This window comes from Podarcis tiliguerta, assembly GCF_965153285.1.
Source record: "Podarcis tiliguerta genome assembly, chromosome: 10".
In the NCBI taxonomy this organism is placed as follows: domain Eukaryota; kingdom Metazoa; phylum Chordata; class Lepidosauria; order Squamata; family Lacertidae; genus Podarcis; species Podarcis tiliguerta.
The window spans coordinates 68408948-68423012 of NC_139543.1; the positions used below are offsets into that span (position 1 = coordinate 68408948).

The 14065-nt window shown below is 49.7% G+C and overlaps 1 protein-coding gene across 1 annotated transcript in view; it reads left to right on the forward strand.

Moving 5' to 3' along the window:
* Positions 1-14065, forward strand: part of LOC310659032 (uncharacterized protein) — a 131338-nt gene that overhangs the window by 91431 nt on the left and 25842 nt on the right. The window contains exons 36-39 of the mRNA XM_083401897.1: positions 889-951; positions 3408-3470; positions 8407-8523; positions 11934-12011. Coding sequence (XP_083258023.1) covers positions 889-951; positions 3408-3470; positions 8407-8523; positions 11934-12011 — 321 coding nt within the window. The remainder of the gene's footprint in view (positions 1-888; positions 952-3407; positions 3471-8406; positions 8524-11933; positions 12012-14065) is intronic.

Here is a 14065-nt window from a genome sequence, read left to right on the forward strand (position 1 = left end):
CAGCTCTCTGTCCCTACCTGGCTCACTCACTCTCTCTCACTGCAGTGCTGGCTGTGCGAATCCGATCCGAGCCGCCGGGTCGCCGCCCACTGTGGAGGGGAGGGTGCCAGGCGTGCGGTGCGGAGAGAGAGCGAGGGACTATCTGGGGGAGGGACAGTGCAGCGGGGGGGGGCGCGCAAATTACTTGCCTTGCCCTGGGTTAGGGGGCGCAAATTACTTGTCTTGCCCCGGGTGCTGACAACCCACGCTACGCCACTGCTCCTCCGCCCAAATCAAGTAAATAAAATATTTAACTAAAAGTCGTTTGTTTTGGGGTCAAGAGAAAGTAATTTGAAACAACTGCTGTTTCAACAAACTTCTGTTGAGACTTTTCCTTCCGAATCTGCTAGGCAGTGCCAGAGGGGGGATATGGGCAGGTGGGTGTCTTGCCCACCCCCTAATAAACTGGATACCTGCCCCCCCTTTAACATAAATCCTGGCTACGCCCACGGTGTGTTTGGGGGCTTCTTGGTTTGGGTGGTGGGAGAATGGATAGAATCACTGAATGGTAAGGTTGGAAGAGACCCACCAGGGTCATCGAGTCTAACCCGCCCTGCAAGGCAGGAATCTTTTGCCCGATGTGAGTCTCGAACTCGCAGCCCTCATAAATCACCAGTGGCGTAGCGTGGGGGGTGCAGGGGGGGCCGGCCGCACTGGGCGCAACATCGGGGGGGGCTCGCACTCGCAGCTCTCTGCCCCTACCTGGCTCACGGGTTAGGGGGCGCAAATTACTTGCCTTGCCCCGGGTGCTGACAACCCACGCTACGCCACTGCTCCCCCCCAAAAAACCACTTGCACCGGTGTGCAAAAAGGACTGGCTAATTCCTCTGTGTCTCGTTCCATGCACAGGGGGAAATTGGTGGCGTTGGGAGTCCAGGGACCTCAGGTGCAGATGGGCTTCTGGGACCCAAGGTGAGGTGCAAAGCTTTTTTCAGAAATAATAGTAATAATTCTCTGCTACCCGGTGGACTATAATAATAATAAAATTTTATTTATATCCTGCCCTCCCCAGGCAAAGCCGGGCTCAGAGCGGCTAACGACAGTAAAAATAACACAGTTTACATAAAATCACAATCAATTAATTGAAATACATTCTAAAATCAATTCATTCTAAAATCAATTCAGAGTCAAATTAATGGCAACCATTGGGCTAGAGTTCTATGAGGTTTACAGAAGGAGGGGGTCAGACTGTGCCTTGGCCAAAGGCCAGGCGGAACAGCTCTGTCTTGCAGGCCCTGCGGAAAGATGTCAAGTCCCACAGGGCCCTAGTCTCTTGGGACAGAGCGTTCCACCAAGTCGGGGCCAGTACTGAAAAGGCCCTAGCCCTGGTTGAGCCCAATCTAACCACCTTGTGACTTAGGACCTCCAAAGTGTTGTTATTTGTGGACCTTAAGGCCCTCCGTGGGACATACCAGGAGAGGCGGTCCCGTAGGTGTAGGTGTGTGTTGACTGCTGGTTCTCTTAGAGAGAAGCAGCTTTGGGAAAGGGCATTTGGAAGCAGAGAAGTGTCTTGGGGGAGGCATGCTTAACCCTTTCCCAACCCGCTTCTGTTCCACTACTACTGCACCCATTCACTTAGCACAGGGGTCAGCAAACTTTTTCCGCAGGGGGCCGGTCCACTGTCCATCACACCTTGTGGGGGGCCGGACTATATTTGGGGAGGGAATCCCCCCCCCCACTGACTCTCTCCTCCCATCCCCACAGCACCGGACAAGCCCCGGGGGCTGCTTACTCGCCCTTTCTCGCCCTGATCTGGCCACAGTGATCCATGCGATGGTCACCTCCAGGCTTGATTATTGTAACTCGCTCTACACGGGGCTGCCCTTGAAGCTGACCCAGAAACTCCAGTGGGTGCAGAATGCCACAGCAAGGCTCCTTACGGGGTTCTTGCCGTGGGATCACATTCATCCAGTGCTTTACCAACTGCACTGACTCCCGATGGAGTACTGGGTCAGGTTTAAGGTGCTGGTTTTGACCTTTAAAGCCCTATGCGGCCTAGGACCCACGTACCGACAGGACAACCTCTCCTGGTATGCCCAATGGAGGACCTTAAGGTCCACAAATGACAACACTTTGGAGGTCCCAAGTCTCAAAGTGGTTAGATTGGTCTCAACTAGGGCCAGGGCCTTTTCCGTACTGGCCCCCCACATGGTGGAATGCTCTGTCACAAGAGACCAGGGCCCTGCGGGACGTGACATATTTCCGCAGAGCTTGCAAGACGGAGCTGTTCCGCCTGGCCTTTGGTTTGGACTCAGTCTGACCCTTATGTTTCACTCCCCTTACGGTTTTGATGAGGCTATATTTTAAATTGCATTTTAAGCTGTATTTTAAATTTGGGTTTTTTTCCTATTATGTTTTTACTGTAATTTTACTGTTGTTAGCCGCCCTGAGCCCGGCTCTGGCTGGGGAGGGCCGGGTATAAATAAATTTTATTATTATTACCAGTGTTTTGCAAGCGGCAGGTGCTCTCGATGGCGGCAGAGGGACGATGAGCGGCGCGAAAGGGCTGGCTCCGGAGAGGGACTGCTTAAAATGGCGCTCAGCCAACTGTGGCTCAACAAAGCCCAGCCCCCTTCCTCCTCTAGGCAGGGCAGGGAGAAGCCAGGAGGAGGGAGGGCGGGAGGAGGCGCCGTCGTCGTGGTGTGTGTGTAGAGGGGGGGAAATGGCGCAGCCCGAACAATCAGAATCCCCACGCCGATCCACGCGGTGATTCCCAGACTGACAGTGGGCCGGATCCAGAAGGCAATTGGGCCGTATCCGGTCCCCGGGCCTTAGTTTGCCGACCCATGACTTAGCAGAATTCCAGGCGCATGTTTGTGAAGGGAAACAAGTCATTTTGCAAGGAGAAATCATTTTGCAGCAGGGAGCCACAGAAGAAAAGCGGTGGGTGGGCAAGGGTTAAGCACCCCCCCCCCCAATTACCGTATTTTTCGCTCTATAAGACGCACCAGAACACAAGACACACCTAGTTTTTTGAGGAGGAAAACAAGAAAAAAATATTCTGAATCTCAGAAGCCAGAACAGCAAGAGGGATCACTGCGCAGTGAAAGCAGCAATCCCTCTTGCTGTTCTGGCTTCTGGGATAGCTGTGCAGCCTGCATTCGCTCCATAAGACGCACACACATTTCCCCTTACTTTTTAGGAGGGAAAAAGTGAGTCTTATAGAGCAAAAAATACGGTACTTCTGTTCTTCACATCACCCGCTTCTGGATGTGTTTTTCCATAGAAGGAACAACTTTTAAGGATTTCAATGCACCCTTTTTAAAAACGGAACTTTCCGCAGTGTCCTGCCCCACATTCCCTGTTTATCCGTTCGCTTGCATGGGTTTATTCCATAATGGTTACAGCGATCTTTTGGCTTTGCCTAGGGTGAGCGCGGAGAATCTGGCACAGACGGGCCCAAGGGAATTTCGGGGCAGAAAGGAGAAAAGGTCAGTGCTGCTGAAATCATGTTGCGAAAGGTTATTTAGTCCTCCGACATCAGTCGTGGTTAACAATGTTATATTCTGATGCTCAAATATGGTTATCCCTTTTTTTGCAAGGCAAATGCCAACATTTCCAAAGAAGATTTCCTTTGGGTTTTTGCCTCCTTTGGCCTTTGTTTTGCGATAGCAGCTTTAACCCTTGCTGTGCTGGAAGCCCCACCCCTTTCTTCCATACAGGAGCAAAAAGCATGTGAAGAAGAGAGGGAGATTAACACCCACGCTTCTAATCCCCGGTCACGATAAAGAGTTACCACCTACTATTAAGTCTTCCTAGCCTCCCATTAGAGGAACGCTACTCATGGTAGGACTTGCCGATCAGAAGGTCGGCGGTTCGAATCCCCGCAACGGGATGAGCTCCTGTTGCTTGGTCCCAGCTCCTGCCAACCTAGCAGTTTGAAAGCATGTCAAAGTGCAAGTAGATAAATAGGCACCGCTCCGGCAGGAAGGTAAACGGTGTTTCCGTGCGCTGCTCTGGTTCACCAGAAGCGGCTTAGTCATGCTGGCCACATGCACGCCGGCTCCCTCGGCCAGTAAAGCGAGATGAGCACCGCAACCCCAGAGTCAGTCACGACTGGACCTAATGGTCAGGGGTCACTTTACCATTACCTTTTAGAAGAAGGGAGAGCCATTTGATGTCCTATACTTCCTCATTGCATTGAGTTTGAGCATCTTCAAAGCCCATGACACCTTTGGTAAAGGCTGTTCTCCAACTGGAGCGCTCGCAGGCCAGTGTTTCCCAGTTGTCAGTGTTTATACTACATTTTTTAAGATTTGCCTTGAGACAGTCTTTGAACCTCTTTTGTTGACCACCAGCATTACGCTTTCCATTTTTAAGTTTGGAATAGAGCAGTTGTTTTGGAAGACGATCATCAGGCATCCGCACAACATGACCAGAAGTACACTGCTTCTGACAGGGGAGGGAAGTCATACCCACCAAGGTTATTAGCTGTTGATAGCCTTCTCCAGAAGTTCAATCTTCTTCCTGTTTCCTTGCTGACTGTTCTGAGCACACCACATTTCTCAATCGCTCTGTTTGTGCAACATCTCTCTCTCTCTTCATAATTACACCGAGAGTCACTGGGGTTCACTTGTACTAAATGGGAAAGTCGTCCTTTCAAGAGCAGCCCATCCATCTTCTCCAGGATTTCCCAACTTAATCAGCCAGCCCACCGCAGCCCTGCTTGGTTCAGTCATTCATCTCCTTCCCCCTCAGGAGGCTTCCACCTGCCAGGGGTGGTGTCAACATCTCTGAACACCGAGCCTCCCCCTTTGAGATGGATAGACTTCTCTATTTATAGAGCCAAGAAATACTCTAGGGGAACAAGAACTTATTAAGCTGGAGAAAGAAGTTAAGCAAGGACTCGTTTATTCATCGGCCTGTCTAAATCAGGCTTGGCCCTCCAGATGTTTTTGGCCTACAACTCCCATGATCCCTAGCTAGCAGGACCAGTGGTCAGGGATGATGGGAATTGTAGTCTCAAAACATCTGGAGGGCCGAGCTTGAGGAACCCTGGTCTAAATAATTTGCACAAGTCGCCTCCACCAAGCCCAATTCAACATCTTTATCAACGACATGGATGATGGACTCAAAGGCATCCTGATCAAATTTGCAGATGACACCAAACTGGGAGGGGTGGCTAATACCCCAGAGGACAGGATCACACTTCAAAACGACCTTGAGAGATTAGATAAGTGGGCAAAAACAAACAAGATCAATTTTACCAGGGAGAAATGTAAAGTATTGCACTTGGGCAAAAAAAATGAGAGGCACAAATACAAGATGGGTGACACCTGGCTTGAGAGCAGTACATGTGAAAAGGATCTAGGAGTCTTGACCACAAACCTGACATGAGCCAACAGTGTGACACGGCAGCTAAAAAAGCCAATGCAATTCTGGGCTGCATCAATAGGAGTATAGCATCTAGAGCAAGGGAAGTAATAGTGCCACTGTATTCTGCTCTGGTCAGACCTCACCTGGAGTACTGTGTCCAGTTCTGGGCACCACAGTTCAAGAAGGACACTGACAAACTGGAACATGTCCAGAGGAGGGCAACCAAAATGGTCAAAGGCCTGGAAACGATGCCTTATGAGGAACGGCTAAGGGAGCTGGGCATGTTTAGCCTGGAGAAGAGGAGGTTAAGGGGTGATATGATAGCCATGTTCAAATATATAAAAGGATGTCACATAGAGGAGAGAGAAAGGTTGTTTTCTGCTGCTCCAGAGAAGCGGACACGGAGCAATGGATCCAAACTACAAGAAAGAAGATTCCACCTAAACATTAGGAAGAACTTCCTGACAGTAAGAGCTGTTTGACAGTGGAATTTGCTGCCAAGGAGTGTGGTGGAGTCTCCTTCTTTGGAGGTCTTTAAGCAGAGGCTTGACAACCATATGTCAGGAGTGCTCTGATGGTGTTTCCTGCTTGGCAGGGGGTTGGACTCGATGGCCCTTGTGGTCTCTTCCAACTCTATGATTCTATGATTCTATGATTCTAAGCCAGACCATTGCTTCATCTAGCTCAGCGTTAACTGCAGCGACAGACAGTAGCTCTCCAAAGTCTCTCCTGGACTTACCTGGAGATTCTGGAGACCAAAGTTGGGACCTTTGGCTTGCAGAGAAGATTCTCTCCCACATTTCCTTGTGGATAACATTCCAGGGGCCACCTTTCTGTCATGTACAGCACCAGAGGGAAAAGCAATTGATGCAACTCTTATCTTGGGAGTCAGTGTGGTGTAGTGGTTAAGAGCGGTAGACTCGTAATCTGGTGAACCGGGTTCGCTTCCCCGCTCCTCCACATGCAGCTGCTGGGTGACCTTGGGCCAGTCGCACTTCTCTGAAGTCTCTCAGCCCCACTCACCTCACAGAGTGACAGCTGAAGCAGATCTGCCCATGTCCAGATAAGGTCAACCTGGGTCACCGGTCAAAGTTTATAGAAGGTGCTAAGTGCCATGTGGCCTCCAATGTCAACGTTGGATCCAAGAGCGCCCGCCAAATCGTGCAACGTCTCTTGGAGGGATGGGTAGTGTGACCCTATCCAGAACAAAACACATCCCACTCATCTAGTGAGGGGGAACCACTCAATGGGAGTGTCTCAGTCTTGTCTGTGTTGACTTTCAGTTTCTGATATACCTTCCTGCAATCCTGGCAAGGACTCTGCACAGCTTCCAGTTCCCACAAGGCAGGTGGCACCACCTCTCCCATAGAAAGTAGTCCCCATCACCTTGGCTGTGTGGCCAGTCCTATCTCCCTTGTCTCTTACCAGCTCAGATTGTGTCTTCCCTGGCTAAGATGTGGTCCCTATTCTTAGGAAGACAGCAGTGCTCGCTGAGAGAGCCAGTGTGGTGTAGTGGTTAAGAGCGGTGGACTGGTGAACCTGGTTCGCTTCCCCGCTCCTCCACATGCAGCTGCTGGGTGACCTTGGGCCAGTCACACTTCTCTGAAGTCTCTCAGCCCCACTCACCTCACAGAGTGTTTGTTGTGGGGGAGGAAGGGAAAGGAGAGTGTTAGCCGCTTTGAGACTCCTTAAAAAGGTAAAGGTACCCCTGCCCGTACGGGCCAGTCGTGACCGACTCTGGGGTTGTGCGCCCATCTCGCTTAAGAGGCCGGGGGCCAGCGCTGTCCGCAGACACTTCCAAGTCATGTGGCCAGTGTGACAAGCTGCATCTGGCGAGCCAGCGCAGCACACAGAACGCCGTTTACCTTCCCGCTAGTAAGCGGTCCCTATTTATCTATTTGCACCCGGGGGTGCTTTCGAACTGCTAGGTTGAGACTCCTTAGGGTAGTGATAAAGCGGGATATCAAATCCAAACTCCTCTTCTTCATCATCTTTGTGAAGTGGACTACATTTTGACTGCACAAAGGCCAGGGGGTTCTGTAACACGCACACACACACACCCTCTGAACCCCCGCATCTAGGCAACCTGGTGGCATTGCTGCAATCCAGAGAGACACATCCTCACCAGGCAAAAACACTGGAGGTGGCTGTGGAGCAGAGCTGGTGAGAGGCGTGGTCTAAAGAAAGGGTCAAGTGTGGGAGGTCTGAAGTGCCACATCTGTGACCAGAGCTGTGCAGATGTTATTGGCCCAGAGACGGACAGAAGATAAATTCACTACCAAAGAAGAATGGCATGTTAAATTGATGGATTATGCCAAAATGGCTGAAATGACGGGAAGAATCAGGAAGGTCAAAATTTTAACAAGGAATGGGGAAATTTTATAATCTGTCTTAAAAAAACCCATTGCAAACAGTTAAAATTGTTAGTAGGATTAGAATATCACTTGTAGTTTAATGGAGAATTTTGGACACAATGGAGGTGTAAAAGATTTGGATTCTCATAAAAGATGCAGGAGGAAATGATTAACAATAGGACCCACAAAGGGAGCAAGGAAGTCCAAGAGATTCCTTGGAATCTTGTTTTTACGTTATATGTTCGATGTGTGACTGTAAAATTTTAATCTGAAAAACCATATATATATATATATATATATATATATATATATATATATATATATATATATACCCTGCCCATCTGGCTGGGCTTCCCCAGCCACTCTGGGCGGCTTCCAAAAAAATATTAAAATACTGTAATACATCAAACATTAAAAGCTCCCCTAAACAGGGCTGCCTTCAGATGTCTTCTAAAAGTCTGGTAGTTGTTCTTCTCTTTGACATCTGGTTGGAGGGAGTTCCACAGGGTGGGTGCCACCACCGAGAAGGCCCTCTGCCTGGTTCCCTGTAACTTGGCTTCTCGCAGTGAGGGAACCGACAGAAGGCCCTCGGAGCTGGACCTCAGCGTCCAGGCAGAACGATCGGGGTGGAGACGCTCCTTCAGATATACTGGACTGAGGCCATATCCTGAGAGGAAGTCTTTGTTCAAACTTGCAGGGTGCCAAGGGGGTGCCTGGCCTGGGAGGCTTCAAAGGACAGATAGGCCTACCTGGCAAGGTGGGTGTTGCTGGACCACCTGGCCTGCAAGGACCTCAGGGTGAGCCAGGAGTACAGGTAAGAGATTTTTGGTGGGTTCTGGTGGTCAGGGGTAGAAGCAAGGAAACAGAATCTCCTGCAGGGCTTTTGTTTTGTTGAATGCCATCTTTTCCTTAAAGCCAACCAAATTTATGTCAGTGAAATTTACTTCTTCCAGCAAATGATGAAAGGATCCCATTTATCAAACACCAAAACTAGTAGATTTAGCTGAAAGGCAACACATGAAGATCTGCATCGATCATTGCGAGGCACCCCTAATTATTTTATTGTATAATTATATAAGAGCTTTATAACCTTAGAAGGTTGCCTAAGCTTAGAAGGAGAGGTGGCAAGGCTATGATGGCCATGAATGGAGCTGTGCTTCTGAATTTGCCACTACACTGAAGTCCATTGCACTTTGGGGTACGTTTGTTTGGCATTTAATATTGGGGGGGACTGTGTGGTTTATTCCTAGCCTCATTTCCAGTCTGTCAAAGCTGAAACAGGCTACAAGGGAAGCCCTGCAAAGAGCATACCACAGTAGTCCGGAGAGGTGATGGGACCATGGGTCACAGTGGCTAGATCTGGGCCAGGGATGTGGGTGGTCCCAAAGATCAAGAGGAGAGCTTAGCTGTGTGTCATTTGAAAAATAAATTAAAAGAGCAGATGAAAAGTGAACTGGGCCAGTGTGGGAGGGATGGAGAGACAAGCGAGAGCTGCCTTCATACATGCTTTAAGAGGTTAGGACTTTTATATCAGTGGCAGGAGGTAAGAGCCCTCTAAGAGATCATTAGCCATTCCCGCTTTGGTGCTGATTAGCAAGAGAACATGAAGAGTTTTTCCGCCTCCGCCAACTCTCTCTGTGTCTCTCCATCTCTGAACCCTAAATTATGAAGGAGAGCATGCAGTGGGGAGATGTAGCCATCAAAGGGCAAAGAGTCCTCATGCCGGCAGTTTATTGATCTCGTGGCAGCGAGCAGAGAGAATGGAGAAGCACCTTTTTCTCCTGTGTAGGGTAGCCAAATGCCCTTTTCTCCAACGCAGGTAGGAGCATGTCTGTGTGGTTCTTTCCATCGCAGAACCAAAGACCCAAAAACTAGGCTAACGGGCTCATTTACGGATGAGAATCAATCGCTCATTACAGTCACCGGCCAATTCTGCAGAAAAACAAACGGTCTGACTCGTTGCAACAGTTTAAAACAAATGCATTAGATATACCGTATTTTTCGCTCTATAGGACGCACCAGATGATAGGACGCACCTAGCTTGGGGGGGGGAGGAAATAAGGGGGGGGGGATTCTGAATCCCAGAAGCCAGAACAGCAAGAGGGATCTGGCTTCTGGGATAGCCTCTTGCTGTTCTGGCTTCTGGGATAGCTGCTGGGATAGCCGGTCTAGCTTTGCAGCGCTCCCTCTCCCTGTTCTGGCTTCTGGCTTAGCCGCACAGCCTGCATTCGCTCCATAAGACGCACACACATTTCCCCTTACTTTTTAGAAGGGAAAAAGTATGTCCTATAGAGCGAAAAATACGGTAATTCTTGCCCCGCTCAAGAAGGCAGAAAAAAAAATTATCCTGATCTGCACTGAGGTCGGGGGGGGGGGGGGAGAGTTTGCCAACCCTTGGAAGCAAAACTGACCAGTTTGTCCATCCTAATTCTCAAACACTATTGTGTTTTGAAATTTGGCTTCTCTGAATCTTGTGGTGCAGTTCTGCAACCAAACAATGTGTTCAGAAATGCAAAGCTGCCTAATTCTCACTTCCTGGTTGTGGGGTCAAAGCAGAGGAGGTGAGGGGTGGGGCTCAGGAGGGGGTGTGGCCTGGGGAGGGTCGTAAGGGCCAAATAGAAAGACCTGGAGGGCCACATTTAGCTCTTTGGGCAGAGGTTCCTCATCCCTGATTAGGAAGAATCTCTAAGTTTAGCGTTGGCTCCATCTTCCCTGTAAAAGTCAGGGTGGGCAATGTGATGCCCTCTAGACGCTGTTGGACTCATATCTCCCAGTGTCAAAAAGCAAGCCAGCAGTAAATCACACCATTCAAAGCTGGAGTTAACTCTTTATTCGCATAAACATGATATCCACAGACTTGGTTGGGTGTCAGGCCTAATGAGCAGAGCAGCTTATTCCGGAGGAGGCGGGTTCTTCAACCATGAAATCAGTTGTTGCGACTGAAAGTTTGTGCTTCCTCACAGCTGTCTTAAGTTCCCTCCTTCCCAGGGCTTTTTCCAAGCAATCATATGTGGGATGCAATCCACTGGGAGCAGTCAAGTACAACATTCCTTGTTTTCCTAGAGTGGACCTGCAGGGGAATGTTTGGTCCAGCCAGTCAAAACTTCCTGTTCCTTCTGGCCTGGAGCATCCTTCCTTGCATGTGACTTAATGGGTGGGCGTGACCTTTCCAGACCTGGTAAAAGGCCAAGTCACGCTGCTACCACCCTCTTTCTTTGACCTTCCTGCATCACCTGGACTGTGATCTCCCCAAGTCATCTCCCATGTGGGGCAAACCTATTTGTACATGTTTGTAACGTTAAGCCTTAAGCCTACCTTCAGGGAACACACTGTGCTCTGCCTGATTGTAAGTAAAACTACTTTTTGTTGCTGATGAATAAGACTGTGGTGTCTTTATTCTTTTAGGAGGGGTTCAAAGGGGATCTTAGCAGGTACACACAATTCAGTCTGAGCTAGATTGAATTGTGTAATAGTCAAAGGCTCAGGCGAGTCAGAAACTTGGTTTCTGCTGCGTAAGAAGCAGAAAACTCTGCTAAGTGAAGAAACTTGCTAGCACAAGTTAGGAAGGATATTAATAATCAATATAACTTCTCCTGCCACCCTCAACATTCCCACATCAGAGACTGCGCCTGCGTGCAGCTTGCCATGGCTCTGCCCTTTTCAGCCCTCTTCTGGTTCTGGGAGGCAGGGGGATGGTCGCAGCAGGAGGGGGAGACATCCCTGCCTCTTCTCCAGCCTATCTCGTCTCTGCCCCTTGGCTTCCCTCTTCCCACTCACCAGCTTCAGCTTCTACCTCTGAGTCTGGACTGCTCTCTGCCACAGCCTCTTCCTGCTCACTGAACCCTGTTGCCTCTTCAGTTTCCAGCGCCACCTCTTCCCAGTCTTCTCCCTCTGACCACTCTTCATTGTCCCACCACCTCTCCCCTGGCTCTGAGCCTTGTTCCCTTGGTGGCTCCCCAGCTGGTTCCTCTGCGTCCAACCAGTCCAAGACATCCACCATTGGCCATGGGGGTTGCCGATGACAGTAGCTAAAGTCCAATAACCTCTGTAAGGCACTGCATCGTCTACCCCTGGGATGAGTGGTCTGGTAGGTCCACTGTTCATCAACTGTCTTCTGCCAATGTTCACATCTCCCAGCATTGGGCTGTGGACATCTCCCCCGAAGGACATTGACTAGTCAAAGTTACAGAGGAGACACTATAGGGCTGCCTTTTCTGTTTCCAGGGCGAGAGGGGTAGAAGAGGAAGGCAACAGCTTTGTCTCAGGGGACCCCCGGGAACTCCTGGCAACAAAGGAGGAGTGGTGAGTATTCTGAGCCCTGCCAGACCTGAGTCCTATGAAACAGAAAACAGAGTATTGGATGGGATGGGGTGAATGCCATACAGATGTTTGTGTTTGTTTTCCAGACTGTCATTATTTGGGGGGTGAGAGTCATTCCCGTACCAGCCAATCCAAGTTGCCCAATTAAAGTGCATCATGAAACTGTGGAACTCACTGCCACAGGAGGCTGTGATCACCCTTGGAAAGTAAAATAATAATAATAATAATAATAATAATAATAATAATAATAATTTATTCATACCTACCCATCTGGCTGGGTTTCCTCATCCACTCTGGGCAGCTTCCATCAAAATATTAAAATACAATAGTCCGTCAAACATTAAAAGCTTCCCTAAACAGGGCTGCCTTCAGATGTCTTCTAAAAGTCTGGTAGTTGTTGTTCTCTTTGACATCTGGTGGGAGGACGTTCCACAGGGTGGGTGCCACCACCGTGAAGGCCCTCTGCCTGGTTCCCTGTAGCTTTGCTTCTTGCAGGGAGGGAACCGCCAGAAGGTCCTCGGAGCTGGACCTCAGTGTTTGGGTAGAACGATGGGGGTGGAGACGCTCCTTCAGATATACTGGACCGAGGCCATTTAGGGCTTTAAAGGTCAGCACCAACACATTGAATTGTGCTCGGAAACGTACTGGGAGCCAACATAGGTCTTTCAAGACCGGTGTTATGTGGCCCCGGCGGCCACCCCCAGTCACCAGTCTAGCTGCCGCATTCTGGATTAGTTGTAGTTTCCGGGTCACCTTCAAAGGTAGCCCCACATAGAGCGCATTGCAGTAGTCCAAGCGGGAGATAACCAGAGCATGCACCACTCTGGCAAGACAGTCCGCAGGCAGATAGGGTCTCATCCTGTGTACCAGATGGAGCTGGTAGACAGCTGCCCTGGACACAGAATTGACCTGTGCCTCCATGGACAGCCGTGAGTCCAAATGGACCCCCAGGCTGCGTACCTGGTCCTTCAGGGGCACAGTTACCCCATTCAGGACTAGGGAGTCCCCCACACCCACCCGCCTCCTGCCCCCCCAAAACAGTACTTCTGTCTTGTCAGGATTCAACCTCAGTCTCTCCACAAGGATGAATGCTCATTGAACAGGTCATCCGGAAGCAAGCTTAGTTGGAGCACGTCTGCTGTGCAGTCCTTGCCGACGTGGCAACCTCCAGATTTCTTGACTACAGTTCCCATCATTCCCAGCCAGGCAAAAGTACTTGGGGTGTGGTCTGGGGAGAGGGGTGTGGCTGGGGAGATTTCCAAGGGCTAGGCAGAGAGGCCTGGAGGGCCACATCTGGACTCCCCAAACTCTGGAAGACCTGTTTTCCGAAGGGCTGTCATTTCAGAATTCTTCCCATTCCGGCTTTGCAACTTGGCTTTCGCCTCTCATTGCCTTGTGATTCTTCTTCTGTAGCGACTGCTGCAGGGACAGCTATTCCTGAGTCACAGCCTTGCTTATTTCCTGCGGGCAGCTGTCACTTGCTTCCCGCCCCCCCACCTTGCCCCTTAACAGCTTTCAGCCAGTGTCCCATCTGCGACTGATGCGATTTGCGTCGCCGCTCTGAACACCATAAGTGAGAGCAGATTCAGAAAAATGGACCACCACGGCTTGCCTGTGGCCTTCTGGGGCATCATGTTGCTATTTCTAAAACACAAACCTGGTTAGAATTAGTTGCAGAACCGTTCTCCAATCGATCATGCCCATCTTTGATATCTAATCCTTTCCCCTTCCTTTATTATCTTCTTCTTTGAGCCTGTTTTGATGTGTTTTCCTGTTCGTCGGGACTCCTTCACTGCTAGCAGGGTTCTCTTAATACCGTATTTTTGCATGTATAAGACTAGGGTTTTTTCCCTTTAAAATAATGTCAAAAATTAGGGGGCGTCTTATACCCGGATACATCTCCCCCCATTTTCTTAAATCTGAGTCCCCCCAAATAGGGGGCATCTTATACATGGGGACTCTTATAGACAGAAAAATACGGAATATGGCATTGCTAACCTCTGTATTGTAATTCCCAAGGCAGCAATTTGATCCTT